Source organism: Parasteatoda tepidariorum, chromosome X1 (assembly GCF_043381705.1).
Source record: "Parasteatoda tepidariorum isolate YZ-2023 chromosome X1, CAS_Ptep_4.0, whole genome shotgun sequence".
Lineage (NCBI taxonomy): Eukaryota > Metazoa > Arthropoda > Arachnida > Araneae > Theridiidae > Parasteatoda > Parasteatoda tepidariorum.
The window spans coordinates 9,411,764-9,434,893 of record NC_092214.1 but is presented as its reverse complement, the minus strand read 5'-3'; the positions used below and the strand labels follow the sequence as shown (position 1 = coordinate 9,434,893).

At 31.6% G+C, this 23,130-nt stretch overlaps 2 protein-coding genes and 1 pseudogene across 4 annotated transcripts in view; 2 read left to right on the top strand and 1 right to left on the bottom strand.

Moving 5' to 3' along the window:
* The window catches only part of LOC107446301 (terminal nucleotidyltransferase 4B), a 34,667-nt gene extending 33,776 nt beyond the window's left edge, over positions 1–891 (bottom strand). Inside the window, exon 1 of one of the 2 annotated variants that reach the window (XM_043045443.2) lies at positions 250–891. In XM_043045443.2, the coding sequence (XP_042901377.1) occupies positions 250–557 (308 nt within the window). In that variant the 5' untranslated portion in view covers positions 558–891. The remainder of the gene's footprint in view (positions 1–249) is intronic. The other variant, XM_016060913.3, reaches the window with a different exon arrangement.
* Positions 892–2,203: 1,312 nt separating this feature from the next.
* LOC139427090 (uncharacterized) lies at positions 2,204–2,937 on the top strand (annotated as a pseudogene).
* Positions 2,938–9,833: 6,896 nt separating this feature from the next.
* LOC107446327 (prolactin-releasing peptide receptor) overlaps positions 9,834–23,130 on the top strand; it is a 207,862-nt gene continuing 194,565 nt past the window's right edge. The window contains exon 1 of one of the 2 annotated variants that reach the window (XM_071187661.1): positions 9,834–10,501. The gene's annotated coding sequence lies outside the window, so the exon portion shown is untranslated. The remainder of the gene's footprint in view (positions 10,502–23,130) is intronic. The other variant, XM_016060944.3, reaches the window with a different exon arrangement.

The window sequence follows — 23,130 nt, the reverse complement described above, 5'->3', positions numbered from 1 at the left end:
CATTCTGATGACAAAAGGGATTAGTATTTTAGTCAACAAAAAAAAAAAAGGCAATTCCCTTTACAGTTTTAAATATGTATATAGCATTCTAATGTTAGTATGATCATAAATTCCGACTTATTTTACAATTTAAGTTATGGAAAAGAAAATTGAAACGAACATTACTTTGATTGTTTCAGTTGGCATAGTCTAAATGTGCAAAGAGAATAGTAAATCAAAATAGCATATAAAAGTAGAATAAAGATATACCCTAGTGTGCCATAACTGTACATTTTATTTTCTGTTTTCCATGGTGTTCCACCACATTGTAGAGTCAATTCTATGTTTTGATTTAAAGCAAATGTGCAAGCTTTATTTTCTTTCCTTAACAGAGTTTTTCGATCTTCTGAACTACTCACAGTACTTTGATGACAACTCCAAATTTCAGACCACAACCGTAGTGCCGGACCTTTCTGTTCAGGTTGAAACCAACCAACAGCTGGATCCATCAATATATTACCGCTGTATCTTTGAAATCGTACTCTCTTTATAGCAAGCTGCGGCGTCTTTCTTTTCATATAAATAAAAAACTACACAGGAATCAGGACCACTCTTATTCCATGCTCGATTATGCAGCCATGCTGTTTGCTTCCGTGCTACGCTTATAGCTTATGTAGATCAATTGTTTTAGGTACCTTCTAAAGCGTAAATGCAGGGCCATTTCAGTTGCGGTAGTGGAAAACCTGATTAGTGCCTTTTTCGTGGGAAAATTTTTTCCTCCGAATTCTCAATATCATTTGATCATTCGTGAACCACATTCAGTGAAAAAGGTCCTTAAATGACTAACACCCTATTTATACTAGGACAAAAAAAAAGTATCTGAAAGCAGTCTTCTGACGTCACAAGTCAGATAAAAGCTTGTCAAACTTTCAAAGTTAGATGGTGTTTTCTACACTAGGTGACGCTACAAGCTCTGTACCTCCCGTATGAACGTGTTTTTGTATCCGGTGAATTTTAGAGCATTTGGCTTAATTTGTTCACAAATAATTAAATAGTGAAAAGATAAATAAGTGATTAGAAAGATAATGAGAACTTAAAATTCATATTTGAATAAAAATTCTTGTAAGACATTTTATTACCTCGACAACAATGTTCTAATTGCGAATTTCAAATCTAAATGATAATTTGCAAAATAAATTTTGTTTCGCCACTTCAATTAAACATTGTAAATTCTGACATTAAAGAATGCACGACGCAACAATATCAATAAGTATTAAACAAGTCAAAAGAAGCCAAAACAGGACAGTTTTCACTTAAATTTCAACATAACTATTTAATAGCATTAATACCTTATGAAATGCAGCTCATTTAAGCTCTGGAATTATATTATCTATTTATTTTCTTGAAAACAAAATAATTTGTTTGAAAATATAGCCTAAGCACAATAAATTGTAATAATCAGCTGTAAGCTTTCTAACCAAAAAAAGTGAAGGTAAGGAGCTCGATATTTGTTTTCGTTTACATTTGTATCGAAAACCTCATCAAGAGGCGAAAAATAACCACATTATGAAAAGGGCCAATCATCACTCGCCTGAATGCAATGTTTGCCTGAAACCTTGTTTCCACTACCAACTTAAGAAAGCTTAAAATTTCAATCAACCGGTTTACGAAAGATTAAATATATGCTTTACAGTCACTCGAAAAAATACCTGAGTACCGTGGCCCCTTCAAAAAAACTCACTAACGCAAACGACAAGGTCCACGGTGTGTTTGAATCTTGGAAAATTCTCACTGCACTCAAATGACCACCGCGCATCCCCGCGACCGGTTGCATCGCATCCGCTGAGGATTGATTTGCAAACACAATAATGTGTTTGGAAATCTGTTGTAAAAAATTTTTATTCGTTCAAATAGCAAAATTTTCAAATTTAGGCAATACACGTGTTGTACAACAATGGGGGTGTACAAGTCATTTACAAACATGTAGCGATTCCCTTGAGCAACCATCTGGAAAATCTATTTTTGTCTCAACACCCAAAATTGTGCCTCTTCAGTTGTTAAGTTTTATTAAAATTATATTAAGTTTTTACAATCCTCATCCTTGTTCTTTCCACATATTGGAGTCATAAGAAAAAGTTATGTGATTAGAGGTAAACAATCGACCCTTTAAAACCTCTGAATTGGTGACCGGACTATGAAATAATAAAATTTCTGATTCAGAACAATGGGTGACGCCGCAGCCGTAGTCATCCCTCCTTTCATCCGAGCTGACCCCGCCCTTTGCTCCTTTAAGCTGGAGTCGACGTTTACGTTTGCAGCTCCTAAAGCAATCTCAGAAGCGAAGACAAAATATAATTACGTTATCGCTCATTTGCCACCGAAATCGGCGACGATCGTGAGAGACGTGATTATGCAACTGGATGTCACTGATCCCTACATGAACTTATAATCCAAAATCATCGAAAACTGTGGAGAATCAAAAACATAAGAGATCCGACGTGTACTGGTCGGGGAAATTCTTGGGGATAGAAAATCAACTGAGCTCTTGCGGGATATGAAACGCAGAGCGGAGAATCACAAGATCGAAGACGAACTGCTTTTCGAATTATTTAACCAATCGAGCTTCTATTTCCCCTTTGTCAACGGAGAAAGCTGCCGAAGTTGCTGACAGGATTTTAGCGATCTCGAATCCTCACTCGATCCCCACTTCCCTCACTCCATTCATCTAAGAGTTCCACAACCCAGCGGGATGATCAACACCCCGTTCTCTCTCCTTCTTCATCGGGGGTGAATGATATTTCTCTCTCCCAGCTGTACCAGGAAGTAAAATCATTACGGAAGGAGGTGAATTTTCTTCGAAGCAAGAGCAGGTTTCGGTTTCGAAATGATACTCGAAGCTCTTCGCGTGCTCATTCCTCTTCCACTGCTTCTGGAAATAGTGGTCCCGCAGTGGACTGATCGTTAAGACATGGTTCCCAGCTGATCACCGAAGTCAAGCATCACTGGCTGCGGTCAGTGTGCGGGTGGGTGACCACTTGGGTCAGTCTGCGTAGGGACCGAGGGTGTGCGGTATTGGTCTTTGTTAAACTGTTCTACCGTAAAGTGCTCGACTTTGCGTGCAGGTCGTCGGGCTACCGAAGCGGGGGTGCCATCCCCTCTGCAGAGGATCAAAAGTGTGATGGCATGTCTTCGGATCATCCTCAGAGATGTTTCCCAGACCGTCGCCAATAGCCCATTGTGCAGCTCTAGTGCGATGTAAATGAAATACAACAACAACAACAACATCTGGAAATAGTGCTACGAAGTTATGCTTATATCATCGTAAATTCCAGGAAAACGCACGTAAATGCGTGCACTTTATGAATTTTCAAAAAATCAAGTGGTCAATCAATCAAGTTTCAAAAATTCAAATCAAGTTTCAAAAATTCGAAAAATTCAAAAATCAAGGAATAGCGACGAGTAATTTCTTGCCTTCCAATCAATCTCGCCGTATGTTTATTATGGATAAGAATTCGGGTCAATCATTTTTGATTGATTCCGGTAGTGGCGCATCTCTAATTATGGCAACCAAAAAAGAAAAACAATATCCCGTAATTTAAACGTTTCGTGCTGCCAATGGCACGTTAATTAACGAAATTTAACACTTAATTTGGGTTTAAGGAGGCCATTTTCATTTTCTTTTTATATTTGTGATGTTTCCTGTTCAATAATTCGAGCAGATTTTCTATATAATTTTAATTTAGCTCCTGATCTCCGAAATAAAAAATTAATTGATGCTTATACAAATTTAAAAGTGCATGCTAAATTATATAATTGTTCCATTTTTTCTGTGAAATCAGTTACTGAAATAATATATATGGTAAACTATTATTAAAATATCCCAATATTACTAAACTTCCTGATCCTAGTAAACCAGTGAAACATAATACACTGTACATTTTATTAACACAAAAGGTCCTCCAGTTGTAGCTAAACCGAGACGTATAGCGCCGGATCGTCTTAAAAGTGCCAAGCATGAATTTCAATGCAGGAATTAGGCCATATGAGACCAACCAAAAGCCAATTTTCTTCACCTTTACATATGGTACCCAAAAAATACTGTTCAATGGAGACCTGTCGGGGGTTATCGTGCTCTTGATGCACAAACAATAAAAGATAAATATCCAATCCCTCATATAACTGATTTCACAGCTGAATTGCATGGTAAACGAGTATATAGCCATATTGATGTTGTCAAAGCATTTCATCAAGTTCCAATTAATCCTGCCAGGGCCGGATTACCCATTAGGCCAGACTAGGCCATGGCCTGGGGCACCCAATGATTACGGGCCCCCTTAAAATGGATTTTTTGAAAATAAATTAAGAAAAAAAAATGATTTTTCAAATTTTTTTCAAAATGTTATGATTATTTTTTAGTTCTAATTTAGTAAAATAAAGTAAAATTTAATTTATTATTATTTATTTTATTTTTAAATATGATTTCTTAAATGAAAAGATCTATAAATACTTTTATATTCGAATAAATAAAAAATATACGAGAAAAAAATTTAATCTAAGGGCCCCAAAAATTTGAATGGCCTATGGCCCTGCGTGAGCTTAATCCGCCCCTGAATCCTGCAGATGTGAACAAAACTGTTATCTGCACACCATTTGACTTGTATGAAAGTTTACGAATGCAATATGATCGTACCAATGCATCGTCAACTTTTCAACGCTTTATTGATGAGGTCATTAGTGACTTACCATTCGCTTACGCATTTATTGATGACTTATTAGTTGCATCGGATAATGAGGCAGAACATTTGCATAATTTGGATTTATTATTTGTAAAATTAGATGAGTATGGACTTTGGCATAAATACGCAAAAATGTCAGTATGGTGTATCCACTCTTGAATTCTTAGGATTTAAATTGTCCAGTGCGGGTATCGAACCGCTACCTGATAGAGTAAAATATATTCTTGATTTTACCCAACCCCAAACATTAACCCAATTGCGTCGCTATTTAGGACTATTTAATTTCTATCGCAGATGTATTCCCAAAGCTGCTGATATTCTTGCACCTTTAATTAAATTTTTAGAGGGTCACAAAAAAGCGAAAAAACATCCTCGTTCCAAAGCTACCGATACGGAGCATTTAAAATGGAATGACGATGCAAATAAAGCATTCATTGCTTCAAAACAAGCTCTGGCTAAAGCAACCCTTCTTAGACACCCTATTCCAGGTGCCCAGTTAAGTTTATGGGTAGATGCATCGAGTGAAGCTGTTGGCGGATCCCTTATGCAGATATCAGAAAAACAGTGGGAACATATAGCTTTTTATTCAACGAAATTGAGCAAATCTCAAATTAATTGATCTACATATGATCGTCAGTTATTGGCTATTTATTCATCTATAAAGAAATTTAAGCATATGCTTGAAGTCAGAGTGTTTTCTATCTATACAGATCAAAAACCTCTAATATATGCCTTCAAAACAGAAAGCCGATAAATCTGTAGAGATCTGTAGCGATTCCCTTGAGAAACCATCTGGAAAATCTAATTTTGTCTTAAATCCCCAAATTGTGCCTCTTTAGCCTAGCCTGAGAGAGGCCGGAATTAAGGATTTTTATCCATTACAGATAGTATCCCGTCAGCGATCAGTCGCACAAAGTTGTTGTTAAGTTTTAGTAAAATTATATTAAGTTTTTACAATCGTCATCCTTGTTCTTTCCACATATTGGAGTCATAAGAATAAGCTATGTGATTAGAGGAAAACAATCGACCCTTTAAAACCTCTAAAAAGCAATTGTCGTAGTGTCAAACAATGAAATTTTCTATCTTGGAAATACAAGTGTTGTAAAAAAAAATGGGGGAACGTGCTCAACAGAGGCCTTCCCCCATTTTTTTGGAAAAGGGATGGAAAAATCTAACAAATCACAATCATGTTTTAGCCACCTGCGGTACGCAGAAACTTTGGAATTTCTGCAATTGTCCATCATCAGTCTTTGGTGATGCCCACAGGACGTGAACGTATCAATCCAAGGAAGTATTAAATCGAATCATGTCCACAAAGGATATACCAAGCTTTTGTAATATATTTGCAATATACGGGCACCCTTTGATTGCTAGACGGTTACCAGCAGGATATAATCGCAGCATTTTTAAATATATTTTGAGCAATATAGATTTCAAATCCTTTTGCTCTTGAGGAAACTCTGTCGGTTTTGAAAAAAGTGCCAGTCCATGCTGACTTTCAAACACAAACTCAGCAGACTGAATGTCTTTGGTGTTGGTGGGATGGCCCACTGAGAATTTGATGTTTATTTGCTCCTCCTCCATGATGGAAATGGCAGACATTTCCCAACTTGGAAATTTTCATCTGTGGCAAATCCATAGAGTTGGAGGATTTTGCGATTTTCTCGACTATTACCCATGATTGTTCGATAGCTTTCTTCGAGAAATGATTTGAAGAACAAGATGCTCTCTCTCTGAATCGTTGCTCCTTATATGGGTCATTCTCACAAAAACAGTCATTTTCATGTCCCCAGTATATTTTATGTTTGTTTTACAACTTACGAAAAAAAATTTTCAGGGAAAGTGTCCTTCAGAATGCAAGCTAACAAAAGAATAAAAATAAAATTATCAATTTTTATTTTTTATTAATTTTAGGTAATAAAAATATACCAATATGTCATTCCCTCACTTGTCCCCACTGCTGATTTAAAAAAAGAAAAAAATTGTTTCTGAAATAAAATTTTTTTTTTTACAAATTTGTGTTTTTTATTTGAGAATATTGAAATATAGAATTCAGAAAATAAATTTTAAATTTAATTTCTGATAAAAATATTAACACAGCACTATTTTAAACTTTGTCCCCAGTGTTTCGCGTCATTCCCTCACAACAATGTTCTTATCACCTGCAATCTTCTTAGAATAAAAATATTTTAATAAAAACTTCAGAAGTTAACAACTGGCATCATAGAACAAAATTGCAGTATGTTTCCATCTTCAACTTAAAGAAGCTTTGCTGTGGAATAAATTTGAATGAATCAAACCAGGTAAAATTTTTTACATTTGTCATTCCCTCATGTCATTTTTTAGAGTAAAATAAAATACAACTTCATCGAGAAAGTGGATAATTATATGTTGCTTTCTTGTATGAATATAATTGTATGTGATTGACTTCAGAAATTAATTAGGCCTAACTGTTATTTTTAAATTTTATTGAATTCGTCATTCCCTCACTAGTGTATAAAGTGAGGGAATGACGCTGAAGTGAGGGAATGATTCAAGATGAGTATATTATTAAATTTTTTTTTGTTCAATCGTGCCAGCCAATTTTATTTCCCAAACCTGTAAAAACTATTAAATATATAAGACTAAATTATAATAAATATTAGATATACTTAGTATGTTATCATTTTCAAACTTTAGGTAGATGTAACTTAGATAAAAACATGTATTAAAATAAAATATCATTCCCTCACTATTAGTGTCATTCCCTCACTTTTTAAATAGTGAAAATAATTAATTTACTTATTAATTAATTTGAAAAATAAATTAATAAATTAATAAATTGATTTATTAAACTAATTAATTTATTTATTAAATTAATTAATTAATTATTAATTATTATAAATTAATAATTATAAATTAATTATTTAAAAAATTAATTAATTTAAATATTAAGTATAATTTATAGGATATATACTTTCTTTATAATGCCATTACATATTTCTATTAATATAGAAAGTTTCAGAGCTTTTTATTCACTTTACTTTTTTGGGATTTTATGAACTGAAAAATGACAGTTTTCGTGAGAATGACCCATATACTGCTCGAGTAGGATATTACAGATCCTCATGCTAAGGAGGCGCATATTACACATGCTGTCGCAAGAAAGACCAGTTCTTTAATACACATTCCAAGAATTTTTATATGTCTACACGCCCATGAATGACGTACTTCATGATCAAAATTTAACGAAATGTTGCAATTATATAAGTTGCAATATTGAAAGATGCATTGGATTTTGATCATGCTGTGAGATCCATTTGGTGTGGGTGAGATTTCGTTGGGATTGTGATGCTGTGAGATGCAATGGGTTTGGTCATGTTCTAAGATTTATGGGATTCCAAGATTAAATAAATATGTATAAAATTACCTAAAAAGGTGGTACTCAAATTTTTCCTCGTACTTACCTCAACTTTAGTTGGAAAAATTTGAATTTAACACCTCATTACTGGCGAAAAAGCAATAAGAAATAATACTTTTGCTCTTCATGCAGACTGGAAAACTCTCATAAAAAATTGCAAGTGCAAAAGTTTTCTGCATACACAGATATTGCAATAAAAGCTTGCAACGATACTACGTCATGCTCCAAGAGATTTGGGATATTCTGAAGGGTCTCGATCAGTGGTTACCAACCGACAGCCAGCGAGCCGCATCCGGCCTGCGAAGTCTTTTTTTTTGTGGCCCGTGAACTGAAATATATTAGTTGTCATTTTTTTGCGGATAATTTTTGTAAAAAATCTATATTGGCTGCAATTTGTTTGAAACTTGAACCCACTATCTTTACATCGGTACTTGAACCCACTCTCCTTTAATTGGTGCTTGAAACCACTATCATTTGATAAATTTTTATAATCCACTTTCTTTTGCTTAAAACTTGAATCCGCTATCTTTACATCGGTATTCGAACCAATCTCCTTTAATTGGAGCTTGAATTCTAATTTTGGATTTCTAAGTCACCTTGACCTTCATTACAGCAAATTAGACTGATTTCACATGCGTTATTTTATGATATTTGCTTGTTGACGCAATGGGGGTTTGTTTAAACAAAGTAAAAGAAAATTGCGTTAAAATAATATTTGATAATAAACGTTGAGGTTCCTCAGTAACTTCCAATAGATGACCTGCTACTGTCTATCTTTGTCATAGTTCGAAAACTCACATTCTTGACCATCTCTGTCTTCTAAATCAAATTTTTGCAGACATCATCTTTATTTATTTAATCTTACGATACACATCCGTACTTGTATGCTCAATGCATAGCAGGGTTCATGAATTAGAGCACAGACAACCATTATTCGAATCCGCTGCCTAGATGATGGCGGGCAAGACCGCATCATCATTATCATCATCTTCAAAATTTATCTGAGCGCTTGAAGCCGTTTAAGGCCCTTCACGGACAAGACCGCTGAAACATAGTAAACATTTCATACATCATTTTATTGTTGTGTCCCGCAGTGGACTGATAGCATCGTTAAGGCATGGTTCCCAGTAGAATACCGAAGTCAAGCATTACTGGCTGCTGTCAGTGTGCGGGTGGGTGATCACTTGGATCAGTCAAAGAAGGAACCGAGGGTGTGCCGTATTAGTCCTCGTTAAATTAGTCCACGCGCAGGTCGTCCTGCTACCATAGCGGGGTAGCCATCCTCTTGTAGATGATCGAAATTGTGATGGCATGTCTTCGGATCCTCCTGAGTGATGTTTCCCAGACCGTTTCCCAGACCGTCGCCAAGCCTAGCGTGACGTAAATAAACTGCAGCAACAACTTATTGTTGCACATTCATATGCAGACTTGTATGCTCATTAAAAAGATGTCTTTCAATCCTTTTTAAGTTGAAGGACTGATAGTACAAATCAGTAAAGACCATCACGAAAATACATCCAGGGCTACCGCGGAATTTGGGTCCGCTAAAGCGTTAGAGGAACGAGAGCGCTCTGCTAGGATGGCCACTTATATATATCCCTTTATTGGCTTATTGGTACAACATACACTTGCAAATTTGTGTGCTCAATTAAGGCTTATAAACCTTTGTCAAGTAGAAGGACAGATAGCACAATACAATCACAAATAATGCATCCAGGGATACGTTGGGATCCGAACCTGCTCCCTCCACGCTGAAAAGAGCGTTTTGCGGGCGATACCGCTCAGCCAGGGAGGCCCCTACATATCCCTGTAAAATATTGTGTTGCGTTTAAAAATAATTGTTATTGGTGTTGTTAAAAAGTATAAAAGGGCAGGGCCTTTCACTTTGTGTTTGGTTTCGCAAAAGTTTTCGAATGACAAAATTTTTGCTTATGAATTTGCTGATGTTTAACTTTATTTGGTGATTTTAAAGATAATTGTGCATACTTTAGGAGAGCGTTGATAGCAAGAAGGCTAAGGAAAAGAACGTAGGCGTAGACGATCAAATATATGTCGCTGATATACTAATTTGCAACAAATTTTCTTAAGTTATATTGATAGTTCCCTCATGATTAACAACTATAAAATCTGCTCTGTTGAAATTTCAGCTACACATTTTATGATTCGAACTTGACAATATTGGGAATAAATGTTTCCAGAAATGTTCCAAACTACCGAAATTGGTTCTGTTGTTCCCCATTTATAAATGAACTGACTGTATGCACGGCTTCAACAGTTTTCTAAATTGTTCCAAGTGATAGCTCATAATTCGCATGTTTCTGAGAACTTCAACTTTGCAGAAGTCACCTGATAACTATTTACTGTGAAATGGTTCTTTTCCGCTAAGGTAAGCGAAACATCTTAAACGTCACTGATGAAAACTAAATGTACTTAATTTTCATTTATATAATCTTTATTTAATTTTTCAAAGTGTGTTTCGTGGTTTTAGATATTTATGAATAACTGTGTAGTTATTTTTACAGTAATGATATCTTAGTATACTTTAATTCCATAAATTGTATCATAATTTAAGAAGTGTTTTGAAATTGTAACTTTAAACTATTTTTTTCCTTCAAATGCTTTTAAATTCCTCTTAAGCTATTGCAGAAAAATCCTTGCAATTAAGAACATATCAATAAATTTTAAAAAGTAAGCATCTTGATCATTTTTAAGTTTTCTAAAATTTTTTGTGCTCTAAAAGTAAAATATTACTAATGTGTCTACATTCACGTTTATTATAAAAACATACAATTGCCTTTTTTTGCGAGCAGTTTTAAATAATTTAGATTATTTTTGTACTTAATTGTTAACATAATGAAGATTAATTTTAGAAAAGTCAAAAATTTTAAATTTATAACCCTTACAAATTTAGTTTTCAGAGATTTGAAATGCAAAACTGCGAATATTAAGTATCTTTTAAATATTCATTCATATTATAGAAAAACTTGAAATTCTAATACTATATATAGTTTTACTGTATATTGTTAAAAATGCCTCACTATATCATTTTGCTTAAATTTATATATTCAAAGTTTTGTCTTTAAATAAATTTTAAAGTTTACCCATTGAATTAAAATTTAGTTTGATAATAGCTTGTTTCATAAATTCATTCCAGCACTTAAATGTAGGTCAATATTTCTATTTAAAATTCCATAAGTTTTTTGAAAGCTTTTCAGATCTTGCTTTAAGCTATCATGACTTTAAAAAGTGCATATTTGACTGCCTCTTGAAAGTTGTATCGAGTAATTAATACGATTTTTGAAATTTATCATGCATGCCATGCTTCGTAGTATTTTTTCAACGTTTTATTTTTCTGTTTTGAAGAAAATTATAATTTTTATGGTTGTCTCAAATGCTTCCATTCATATGTGTTCTTGTTAAATCTGAAGAAAAATCTGAAACCTAAGTTAATTAGATAAGTAAAAGAAACTTGAATACTTCATCAAGAAAATCAAAACCACTTAGACCCTTGACAATCTGCTTTTTTCCTCCAATCGTAATTTTTAAAATTCCGGCTAAAAATCATTTTCTTATTGGTTCAACAAGCATTGTTATTAGCAAAATTCTATTGCTTAATTAGTCTTGTATAAATTATGTATTAACAGTTAATATTCGTAAATTTGAGTACTTGCAGTTAAACTGTAATTATATTAAGAGTTGACAACTTAAGCAGGAAATATTTAAGCTGGATGAACTTAAAATATGATTACGTCTCTTCTAAATTGGCAGCTTAAATTTATACTCCAAAAACAACTTTTAAACTTCCTACATTTTTTTTGTCGTAGGAAGAGTTAATTAAATTATATCCTCTTATTAATCTTAGTGCATTGTTCGTTGTAAAATGAGGTAAAAATAATAGAAAATAAAGATTGAAATTTAATTTAAAAATAAATTAATATTAAAACTTCTTGCACGAAAAAATTTTTTTATTTGTTGTAATTTATCATAAACTTCAGCTCAGCATGTTCCTGGCAGCTGGTCCAGAAGGGCGATTTGATCTTACATTTTTGTAGATAAGAAGTGGAACATTACGACTTAGTAATATAATTTCTGCTCACAATGGTGCGCAGATTGCAGTTAGCATTGAATAGTTAAGTACTAAATTTTTTAAAATGAAAATCGTATTGTTACTAAAGTCAAACTAGAACATTACTAGAAATCTGCCTTTCTTGACTCTGATATCCTCGTTAGCTCTGAGTTGCATATTTTGGCCATTGGATTTTTATATAAATCTAACAAAGTTTCATAACAAAGTGTAAGAAGCAAAGATACTTCTGAACATTTTAATTTAAAATTAAAATTTATTTAATTTAATATTATAAAATTTAATGAAATTGAAGCTCGTTTATGGTCAGTGAAAGAGTATAAAATACTGTTTGGTGGCAGTATCCAAAAGCAAACTCGCAGTATTCCTGAAAACCCAAAGAATTTCCTTCCAGAAGCAAATTTTTAAACAAGCTTAATAATCAGTTCAGATAGTAATTGCTCTTAAAAAATCTTGTCTCATAAAATATATTCCTACGAATTTGTTTGAATTATGAGGACCGATACCGCAGTACCTTGGTTCCTGCGAAGCACTGCCTGCCATGTATGGCAATACATCTACTTTCGTTTTTTACAATGAAAGTAAAGTACGTACTTCGGTACTTTTTAAATCTAGTACTTTTTACTTGTGTTTTCGCAGCATTTTTAGGGAAAAAGTGCAAGTGTTTGTAACATGTCTAAAAAAAATAGCTACCTTTTGATAATTTTGTAACTTTCCAATTTTTTTAAATTAAATATTTAAATTTTTAAATTTATGGTATGTAATCTTTACCAGTTAAACTTTTTCGAAACTCTTGATGATTTTATAAACCATCTTTGAGCAGCTTACAGAATTCTGAGTTTAAGACTATCAATGTTCAACTCCTTAACTTTGTAATTTTGAACCTAATCCATAAGATAAACAGCTATTTCCCGGATCAACTATTGGGTGAGATTTGACTTTGAGGCACTTTTTGATGGATCTAACTCGCATTCGCGTTACATGGCAAGAAAACTATGAAAACATCCCACAGTTAGCCCGATGGCAAGGGGACTCTAACTCGTGATCCGTGCACAATTGATGATATTTTCCATCATCACTGTGTTTGGTGGAAGCCGGGTGTGGAATTTGAATCTATCAGCTATTTCTGGGATTCGAGCCCGATTCACATCATTGAGAAGCTCACGCTCTATGCTCTGAGCCACCACGGCTCAACTCTTGATGATTGTAATTTTTTTATGAAGGAAAGGAGTTTCCTTTGAACATTTAACTGCTGCAAAATTCATTGAGAGATTAAAAGTAGATAATTCTTGTTACTGGAATAGTCAAAAGATCTTTGGTGAATTCCTGTGGTATTCGAAAAGAATTCAGGTTAAAAGGTTAGAAAGAAAAAAAATAGAAGTGAAAAAAGTGTGCATTAAAATAATGTAAACTAAGTAAAATGTGTGTATGCTATTTTCAGAAAAATAGTTTTTCAAACCTCTAAATACTTGAAGGTTATAATTATTCTGACATGGACGTACTGTCTACCTTGACATCTAGTTTTCTATAAAATATGAGAAAGAGTTCGGCGGGTTGCTTTCACAAACAATCTCTAAATATTTAAAGTCAAGTTTTTTAGTTAATATTCCTTAGCTGTAGCCGGTAAGCTAATGGGATAGGCAATATCACCTATTATCAAAGCCTTTTGATATACATTTTTTTTCTATTCATAACTTTTGAAATCTCCTTAAAATAAATCTGTTATGTGCGAGGACATAAACTAATGGACATATGTTGAGGTTCTTGTTTTGAGTCAAAGAACGATTTAAATACAAATTTTTTTTCTAAAAGTAATATTGCATCAGAATATTCTTTCTATTTGTAAAATGAATCAAACTGTTTAAAATATGCATTTATTCATTTTAGTTTGACAAACAATACTTTTGCCAACCATGTGTGCATTGAAAGTTTTTCACAGTTTTAATAATTTAATATTATTAAACCAAAAACTTTTGGTGCAAAATATTAAATTCTTTTTGCAAGTTTTAAAATATAAGCTTTATTTAATTGAAATATTGTATGAATTAAAAAATTTCAAGAATCTCACTTGTTTTTTATTTTATATATATATTTTCTCGAATTATACCATATAAATATGCTAGTTCATCATGGAACTAAAAAAAAATTGTGCTCAAATATTTAAGTGGCATATCTAAATCACAAATTGTTATTTTATTTAAAATTTTACAAAGACATTTTTTGACATTTAAAAAATATAATTTTTAATTTAGTGGAGTTTCCAACAGATGAATAGTTATTTATTTCAATTTTTTAAACAAATTTTTATCAAATGTGCCTGAAGTTAATTTATTGGTAAACTAGTTTCTGGAAGTAAAAATAAAAGTTCCATAAAATCTGGAATTTTTAAGTTACCAAATTAATTCTGCTTATTTTAAGTTTTCACTATTTCAATGAACTTTAACATTCAAACTTTTTAATTATATTTATATTTCGTTGAACGAGTTACTTTTTAAAAATAATTTTCCCATGTGTGCTCACCGCAGACAGTGATACTGGACTTGATACTGGAGATCTACTCTAAAAAGTGTTATGATTACTGTGGGAACACAGTTTGAAAATAGATATCGAAGTATACCTCGAATTTTGTAAACGTTTTGGTGCGAATCTCTAATTTTACATTTCAGTGCTGGCTGCTAGAGTAAAAAGAAAGTATTTTTATTAAAAAAAAAACCTAAAAATGCATTTTGAAGAAAATAATTAGAGCCATAATAGGGCTATTTATAGACGCTTAGTTTAATTTTATGAAATACTTAATGTAGATTTGCGCGCTGAAATTGCTTTGGATATTGAAATTTTCATTTGGAGTTTAGAAATTAAAATACATTTGAAAATAAAGCTGTTAGAGGAGAAAAAATCTATTTGCATCAGATAAGTAAAAGAACCACTCAGCTTATGCCCTTTACCAAATAGTTATATAATAAGTTGATATAAAGTAAATAAGTTGATCAGTACTGTTTAAATGTATTATACACTAGAAAATACCAGATGAAAATATAAACCAGAGTAAAAATAAATGTTTGGATTATTCGCATCATTAGTAAATTTACGGCTTTTAATTGAACGTATCTAAATTCATTTTACTCCTAAACTAATTATAAAAGCACGATTTTGAGAAACTTCTCCGATTTGAATGGGAAAATCGGAAAATGTTTCGATACTTTGCGTAGTCTTTCACGTATTTCATTGGGTTTCAAATCTGTTTTCAGATATACTTTTTTCATGTTTTCATTGCGGCAATTGTTTTATGAAATTTGTACTTTTTTAAATTTATTTCATTAAAATAAATTTAATTAAATCTTATTTTGTTCTGATTAATTTAACCCATAACCTCATAACATATCTGCTAAAAAACTAACACTAACTTGATTCAGAGTAAAATAAGATTAATTAAAAAATGAATACTTCGCAAATTGGCTCTGATTAAAATAGTCACATTTTTAGATTACAAAAATGAACATGAAGAGTAGTTGCAAATTTAAATTGAATATATTTTATAAAAAGAGAACTATGTAAAATTATATTGCGTAAAAATGTTTATTCTTGGAATATATTTATAAAATTCAGGTTAAATTTAAAGTAAAACGTTGGAAGCCAAAATTTTAAATTATTTTAGTACACAGCCGAAATTTAATTTATGCAAACAATTGTTGTAATCGTTATAATATCAAGATCTCAAATTTTGATTTTTCTTTAACTATCTTTCAAAGGTTTTCTAAACTCCTCAAAATATTGAATTGTAAATAGTTCAGTTTCAACCAAATTTAAAATTTCTTTTCTTTTGGATTAACCAAATTTATTTTGAGGCAAAATTGAATTCCAAAATTAAATGGGTTAATTTTTTATCATATTACTCTCAAACATACATAGCTTTTTACTTATATTTTAAAAGTAACATTTCTAAGTTTTGATTTTTGAAAAGTAACAAAAGAATACCAGGAAAATTAAGAGTATAAAACAAAGTAACTATTTTAAAGCACACTTCGGGAAATCTTAAATTTCTTCAAAAAATGCAAGAATAAAATGTAAAATTTTTATTAAATTATTATATAATGTATTACGTTTTCCTTTAAATTTTATAATTTTAAACTCTATGAAAATATTGTATAAGTGGTTAACACTGAATACTCAAACGAAACAAGATATCAAAATTAACTATAAAATTTTTACATGCATAAATTTATCTTTTTCTAAATTCCAAATCTTTGGAAATCTTCGTGAAATTTCCAAAAGTTAATTGATTTGTTGAACAAATTCGATATTCATTTAAACTCTTTTTTTAAAAAATTAGATAAATAATTGAATTCTCTTAATATGCCAGAAATTTCTTGAAACCCACTATATTAAATTTCGTTTTTTAAGCGTTATGGAATTTTTATAATTTCTTAAGACTTTATAAATTTTGTGATACAGATATACTATATTGAATGCAATAATAATCAAAAAATGAGCACAAAAATTTCAAACCTTATTATGTGAGCTTATATTTTTATAGAATAATTTTTAAAAAATATAAAAATCACTCAATTTTTAATGCATATATATTTCAATTTAATAAGGCATAATTTTTATAACGAACTTAAATTCAGAAAATCTAAATTTTGTGCCAAAATTTGTTATTTTTCATGATAGATAACTATTAGATTTTTAGAGGAAAAGATGAAGTTCCTTATGCACTCCCTTTCCGTAATTGGGCAAGGAAATTCATTCTAAACCCATTGTTGAGTTAAAAAAAGGAAATATATTTTCAAGTTCATAAAATGGAAAACTGATTTCTTAGTTACAAAAATGGGGTTGAAATATTTGAAATACACTGAGATCAATAAGATGTCAAAGACAACAGATGCCTGTAATCTGAACAGCTATTTTTAAGTTGTAAAATGAGTCTTCCCCGCTGAAAAATATTTATCCCACGCCTACTGCTGATTTGATCTTATAAGAACCAAGAGTTTCAAAGTCAAAATATTCAGTACCTCTATATGAGAATAATTAAAGCATTCAGGTATTTAAAAATCTAACTATTTTGCTCAAAATGGAATACATAATGTTTAGTTCACAGAATTTTATTGTTCATTTCCCCCTTTTTTTGAAACTTTTTTCTTCAGAACCCTTTGAGATGAACAATTCCGTTTGAACAACTCAGGAATTCACGCCCTCTACTACCACTACTTAGGATATAGATAATTCTTGTTGCTGGAGTTGTTAACCACTCAATTTTTGCTGCAGTAGAGTGTTCAAAAAATGCCTCCTTTTAAGGAAATAGCAACTATCACAAGTGTTCCGAAAAATAGGTCAGCTGTAGAATATGTGTATTGTATTAAATTTAATTTATAAAAATTCAGGAATTTTCGAAGTTTTTTTTTAATAACTTTAAAAACTTATTGCGATATTTTCGTTGCATATTTGTAGACTTTTCCTTAATTTAACGGAAAATCAAAGAAACAAAATTAAAAAAATGAAGTCAAAGTACGCATTTTTTTACTTTTACTTTCGTTAAAAGTAACTTTAAAAGTATTGCCATGTATCCTCATTAACCAATTATAAATACATGATTTAACAAAAAAACTTCATAAATTTGAATCTAAGAAAATAGTTTTTATTCGTAAATTTTTTTTTAAATTAAAAAATAGTTTTAAAGATCAAACTAAGTAGCTCAAAGTATTTAATCTCTCTTTAAATTTATTTTTATAAAATTTGAATAAACCTTTTCTTAATTGTAGGAAAGAGCACGTTATCGACATAACTTGTAAATAAATTTTGTTAGATTAATTCCCTCAGTTTAATTTGATTCCATGTCATTAAGTAACTTTATCTACTTAATTGGTGGTAAGAGTAATTAATAATTATGATATTTGAATTACAGTTATTATGTTATAATAGTATTTAGTAAACTGACCTATTTAAATTATAGAAATTTCAAGATTTTATTGGCGTGCTATCTATGTATTTAACTTCATTAAAACTGGAGTCATTAAATGTTCGCATTCAGTCCTAATTTCATTATGTTAATAGCAAAATTTTAAATGACCATATTATTTTAATTTGTTTTTTCTACTCAACATGCATAATGGTTTCAAACTTTAGAAGCTAATGTATATTTTAAATAGGTATTACAGTTTAATAAAAATTTGAAAACATTGTAATTTCATTTTTGAAATGCTAACTGTGTATAAAGACGAAGTTCAATTCAAGTAATTCATAGATAGACGGTAATTCAAACTAATTCGGTAAATTTCACGTGATTTCTTAGATTGAAACTAAATGGTACTACGTTTTTCGTCGAATTTCTCAAGGAAACAAAATGAATTTTGAGATCAGAAACTTGAACATTGTTTAGTCAATCTATTTTTATTTTGGTAGCAAGAGTTTTGTTTATTGTAGAGTTTGCGTCCGTTATTGGTAAACGAAAGTTCAGCACTGCACTGTCAAGCAATTTTGTCATGTTGCATGTTTTTTTCCAGACTCCTACATAGTTAATTTTATGATAGGGTGGTGGTTAGAATAGTTATAGTAACATCAAATGTCTTGCAAAATTTAACTATTGAAGAAAAAAACTCCGTGAAGATTAATCATAGTAAATGTTAGAAAGGATCTTCAATAGATGGTCTAACTTTATAAGTCACTTATCTCTTTTACATTCATTTAGTGTCAGAATTTCGAGTAAGATATGAGGTAATTGTGTATTTAGCTGGTTGTAAATGGTTATATTTTTTTTTCGAAAAAGCAATAGACCTATCCTTCAATAGGTCGAAAAAGCATTCCATTTCTCATTGCAATTAATACTGAATTAGAAGTATAACTAGGTATTACGAATATTGCTAAGTCAAGCATTTGAATATTTAAAAGAATCCACTTGTCTTTCAATTTTGAGATTTTTGGAACGCTTAATGTCTCTGTGAGAACTGTAATAGTTTTGAACTTAATGTGTATTCAAGATTTTATTTTTAAGATATCAACAGAAATTTAGAAGCCCGGAGTGGATTTGAAGCATTTAGCGATTTTTGCATCGCATCGCAATAAGTTTTCTTTCACCAGTCAATACAATGGCATAAACCAGATTGTTGGTCTGTAATCGAAGTAGGTATGGAAGTCCGGAGCATGTGCGCAAATGTGGAGCCTGACGAGGTAGTGGTGGACTGCCGTTCTGCTGCTTCGTCAGGCTTCACATTTGTCCAGCAGTTTCGGAACTTTTAGTTTCACTCATATGTGCAGCTGCAGTGATTTTTAAGACGAGGTATGGAACTAAGTTTATTCACGATTAAACGCGGGATCTGCAATTTCATGCCATTGTGACTATTTTTATTGGTGCATATTTAACTTTCAAAACAGAGGAAAACATACTACAGTTGAATCTACCAGTCGATTATGCTTTAAGGAACTTTTCTTTCATGGTTAAGGGAGAAACGAAACCAGAAAAGAAATTCAGACTAGTTGACACGAATAGTTTTAACTTAAAATTGAGCTAGGTCAGTCTGGTTTAGTTTACGCATTGCGATGTTAGATCGAAAGTTTTGTCACAAAAACAGCGGTTGTATTCGATTTAACGTGGATATTATCCTTCTAGCCTGGAGGCAGTTAACTCTTAATTTACTAAGCCAGATCATTCTGTTAGCACCAAAGGATCCCATCTCTAGCTCTTCCATCTCTCTACCCTTTTTATTTTTCTCTTCCTTATACTAACAGTGTATAGATAAGTAGAATATCTTTCCATCTTTTTGCTTCTCTTTTGCTGCCCACGTTAACGCTATCCATGGTATTATTGCGAGAGGCAGTCTTAAAATTAGACCTATTCAATCCCTCTTTTTTAATCAAAATTGTTTCCTGTTTAGTTTTATTGAAGAAGTCTGGACTTGCAGTTTGAAACCAGAATATTTTTAAAGTATTTCTTCAATGTCAGTTTTGCCAATTCTTTTAGTTTTATTCTGCAGCTTTGCGTTCATGCTTCTTACCCATTTAGTTCACTCCTTTCATAAAGAATTTGCACTATTAATTTATTGTCTTTTACAATAAACTATTTGATTACCAAGAAGTTTTTGTAAACAAAGTCTTAAAAATGTTGAATTCTAATGTTCAGATTTTTTACAAATTTCTAGGAACTTGATGGCGTATACTGTAAATGTGCTCGAATACTGCTTTAAAAATTTAATTCTACTTAACGGCAAGAAATAAGGGACTGAATAATGCCTATTGCAATAATTTCAAAAATCAAGTTATTAATGGTGTGAAGGGGTTTCTTAAAGTGGTTCTGATATGAGAATTTTTTAAATGTGTTTAATGTGTTTTCAACGAATTATTTTGTCCCTAAAACTATAACGAAAATTAAGGACCTCACGCTTTTGCTTTGGTTTTCTACGTGTTACAGTATATATTGAGCTCTTAAATTATAATTAGAGAACATCATAATTCTTTTGTGGGGGTAAAAAATGCTTGGGTAAAACCTGCTGGCCATTTGGATTTTTTTTAAGAGAAAAGTATAGCCACAGATTAATTTCAAAAAATTTAAGGGGCCAGAAGTCGTAAATTTAATTAGAGGTCAGAGCCCATATTTGTCTTAATGAATACAAGTAAATGAATGGTTGCTTCCAAATGTAGTACCATAATCTCATTTTGTATAAGTGGTTTTGATTTTACTAAAATATTTATCAACATCTGCTCCTGCACCCCAGAGCCCAAGGTTAAGAAAACTGAGATGGGCACAGTAGGCCTTGGCCCTCTATGGGCTGTCGTGCCACTGAGTATAGTTTTTAGTTATGTATCAATGATCTACAAAAGTTCAAAATATTTGCTTGCGTTTAAAACCAAATTACCTGTGTTTAGAAGTCAGTATATATTGTAATGGTAAGTCGCATAATGGAAGTTTCTCTTATGAAGTTATAATTACTTATTTTATCTAAAAATGAAATTGTTGGGAATGTTTTCTTTGTGGTTCGGGTTTATTTTCCAAAGATAATTTTCAAGTTCATTTACCAATGAAGTAATAGACAACAGTAAGTTTATTCGTAGAAATAACTTTTACTTTAATTTTTAAAATAAAATTAATATAATAATCGTAAAACGATAATTTAGTAATCGTGATAAGTTAAATTCTGTTTTACAATTTCATAATTATTTTAAATGTAGATGTTGGCACATTTTTATAATCTTGAGGTAAATTTTGATTCCTCGCTTTATAAATGTAAAACATAGAATCTCTTGATATTAAATCTAAAGGTAAAATTATGAGATTGCTTTATAATATATTTTTAGTTTTGGTGACTTCATTAACGAAATAATAGTCAAAATCAGAAACTTATTAATCGAGGAATATAAAGCAGTGATAAATGTCGTGAATACAGTTAAGTATAAAAAAAATTAACGAACTACTACAAGATTTTTTTTATTCATCAGGTCCAATAAAATTCGGAAGCAGTTATCTTTAGATTTTTGAAATTCATATTTGGTAATGATCGGTTCTTAGCAAAATATTTTTCTTTACTTTTTCTTGCTGTTCATCAACTGAGCTCACTGTTCAATGCAAAGTTTATAATATATATTTTATGTACTATTTGTAATATATCACATAGTTTCGGTTTTGCTTTGGTGTTTAAGACAATTGAGGGACAAGCTGCTAGGTTGCAACTGTGTCGGATCTGTTTTAAGTATGTCTTCTAGAAAAAATTATATAGTAGATCTGACCTTAGAATTGGAATAATATAGATCTTGATTACATGCCACCTTATAGTATCTGACAGAATGATACGAATTCTGTTAATAGAAGCAATATCGCTGGTATTAAAAATATTAACCTAGACAACGTAAAAATCCTGCAGAAGAAAAAAATTTTAACGGTGGAACATTTTTCTTATCAAGACGTCTTGAAAAGAAATAAAATCACTTTTTTTAAAAAAACTAGCCTTTTTTTGTAAATGAGAATAAATTAATTAAAAACCTAAAGACAAAAATGCGTTTTTTTACTTGCACTTTACCATCAACTACCTGTTCAATTTTCCTCAGAAAATTCTGAGGGGCAGTCTTTAATTTGTGTCCATATGGTAAGTTATTCAACAACCCTGAGGGACATTAAATCTGTCAATCTTTTTTCTCTTTCTTAAATTTGCTCTTAATAGTGCAGACATTTATCTATGCTAATAAATTCAATTATAATTACTCATATAAGAGTTAAAATATTAAAATAGACTTGTATATTTTAAGGCGATGGACGTACTCCAATACTTGATCCAGGAATCCCCTTTTCTTAATGGAATTCAAAATTAAAAGGCTGCGGGATAGAATTATAGTTGTCGCAAACCCAAAATTGGGTCTACTATTCAACGACGGTCAAAAAATATAAAGTTATAAAATCCGTTTAGAGAACGATTAGCTGTAACAATGCGTAGTCAGTATTTTACTCTTACAATTTTTGATTGGTCAGTAAATAGAAGCGCCTGCCTGCTTATGTCTGTTTCTTACATCGTCAAGATGATAGTAATTAACTGAGTAGCAAGTGCACGAGTTACTTTTAAGCATTTTTAAATCTATAAACGTTCACAATTAAAACTTTTGGATTTTCCGATATTTACTAAACAAATTCCAGACTTTTGGCAAATGCGTGGCGATGTCGTTGTAAAACACAGATGAACGTGTTATGAAACGGAAAAGTTCAATGGGCTGGACTGAACAAGTGTGGAATCTGAATTGGGAGTGGTAGACGGCCGTTCTGCTCCCTCTTCGAGCTTCACACTTCAGCAGTTTCGGAACTTTTCTGTTTTTTCGACTACAATGCAGTATGAACCGGGGTGTCAAAAGAACTGGGTGGTCCTGGACTGTGATGCTAGCTCGCATGTCCGTGACCCTAAGTCTCTGAAGAACTCTGGCGCTTACAGCTAAATCTTTGACTGTTAGATCATCTAAAT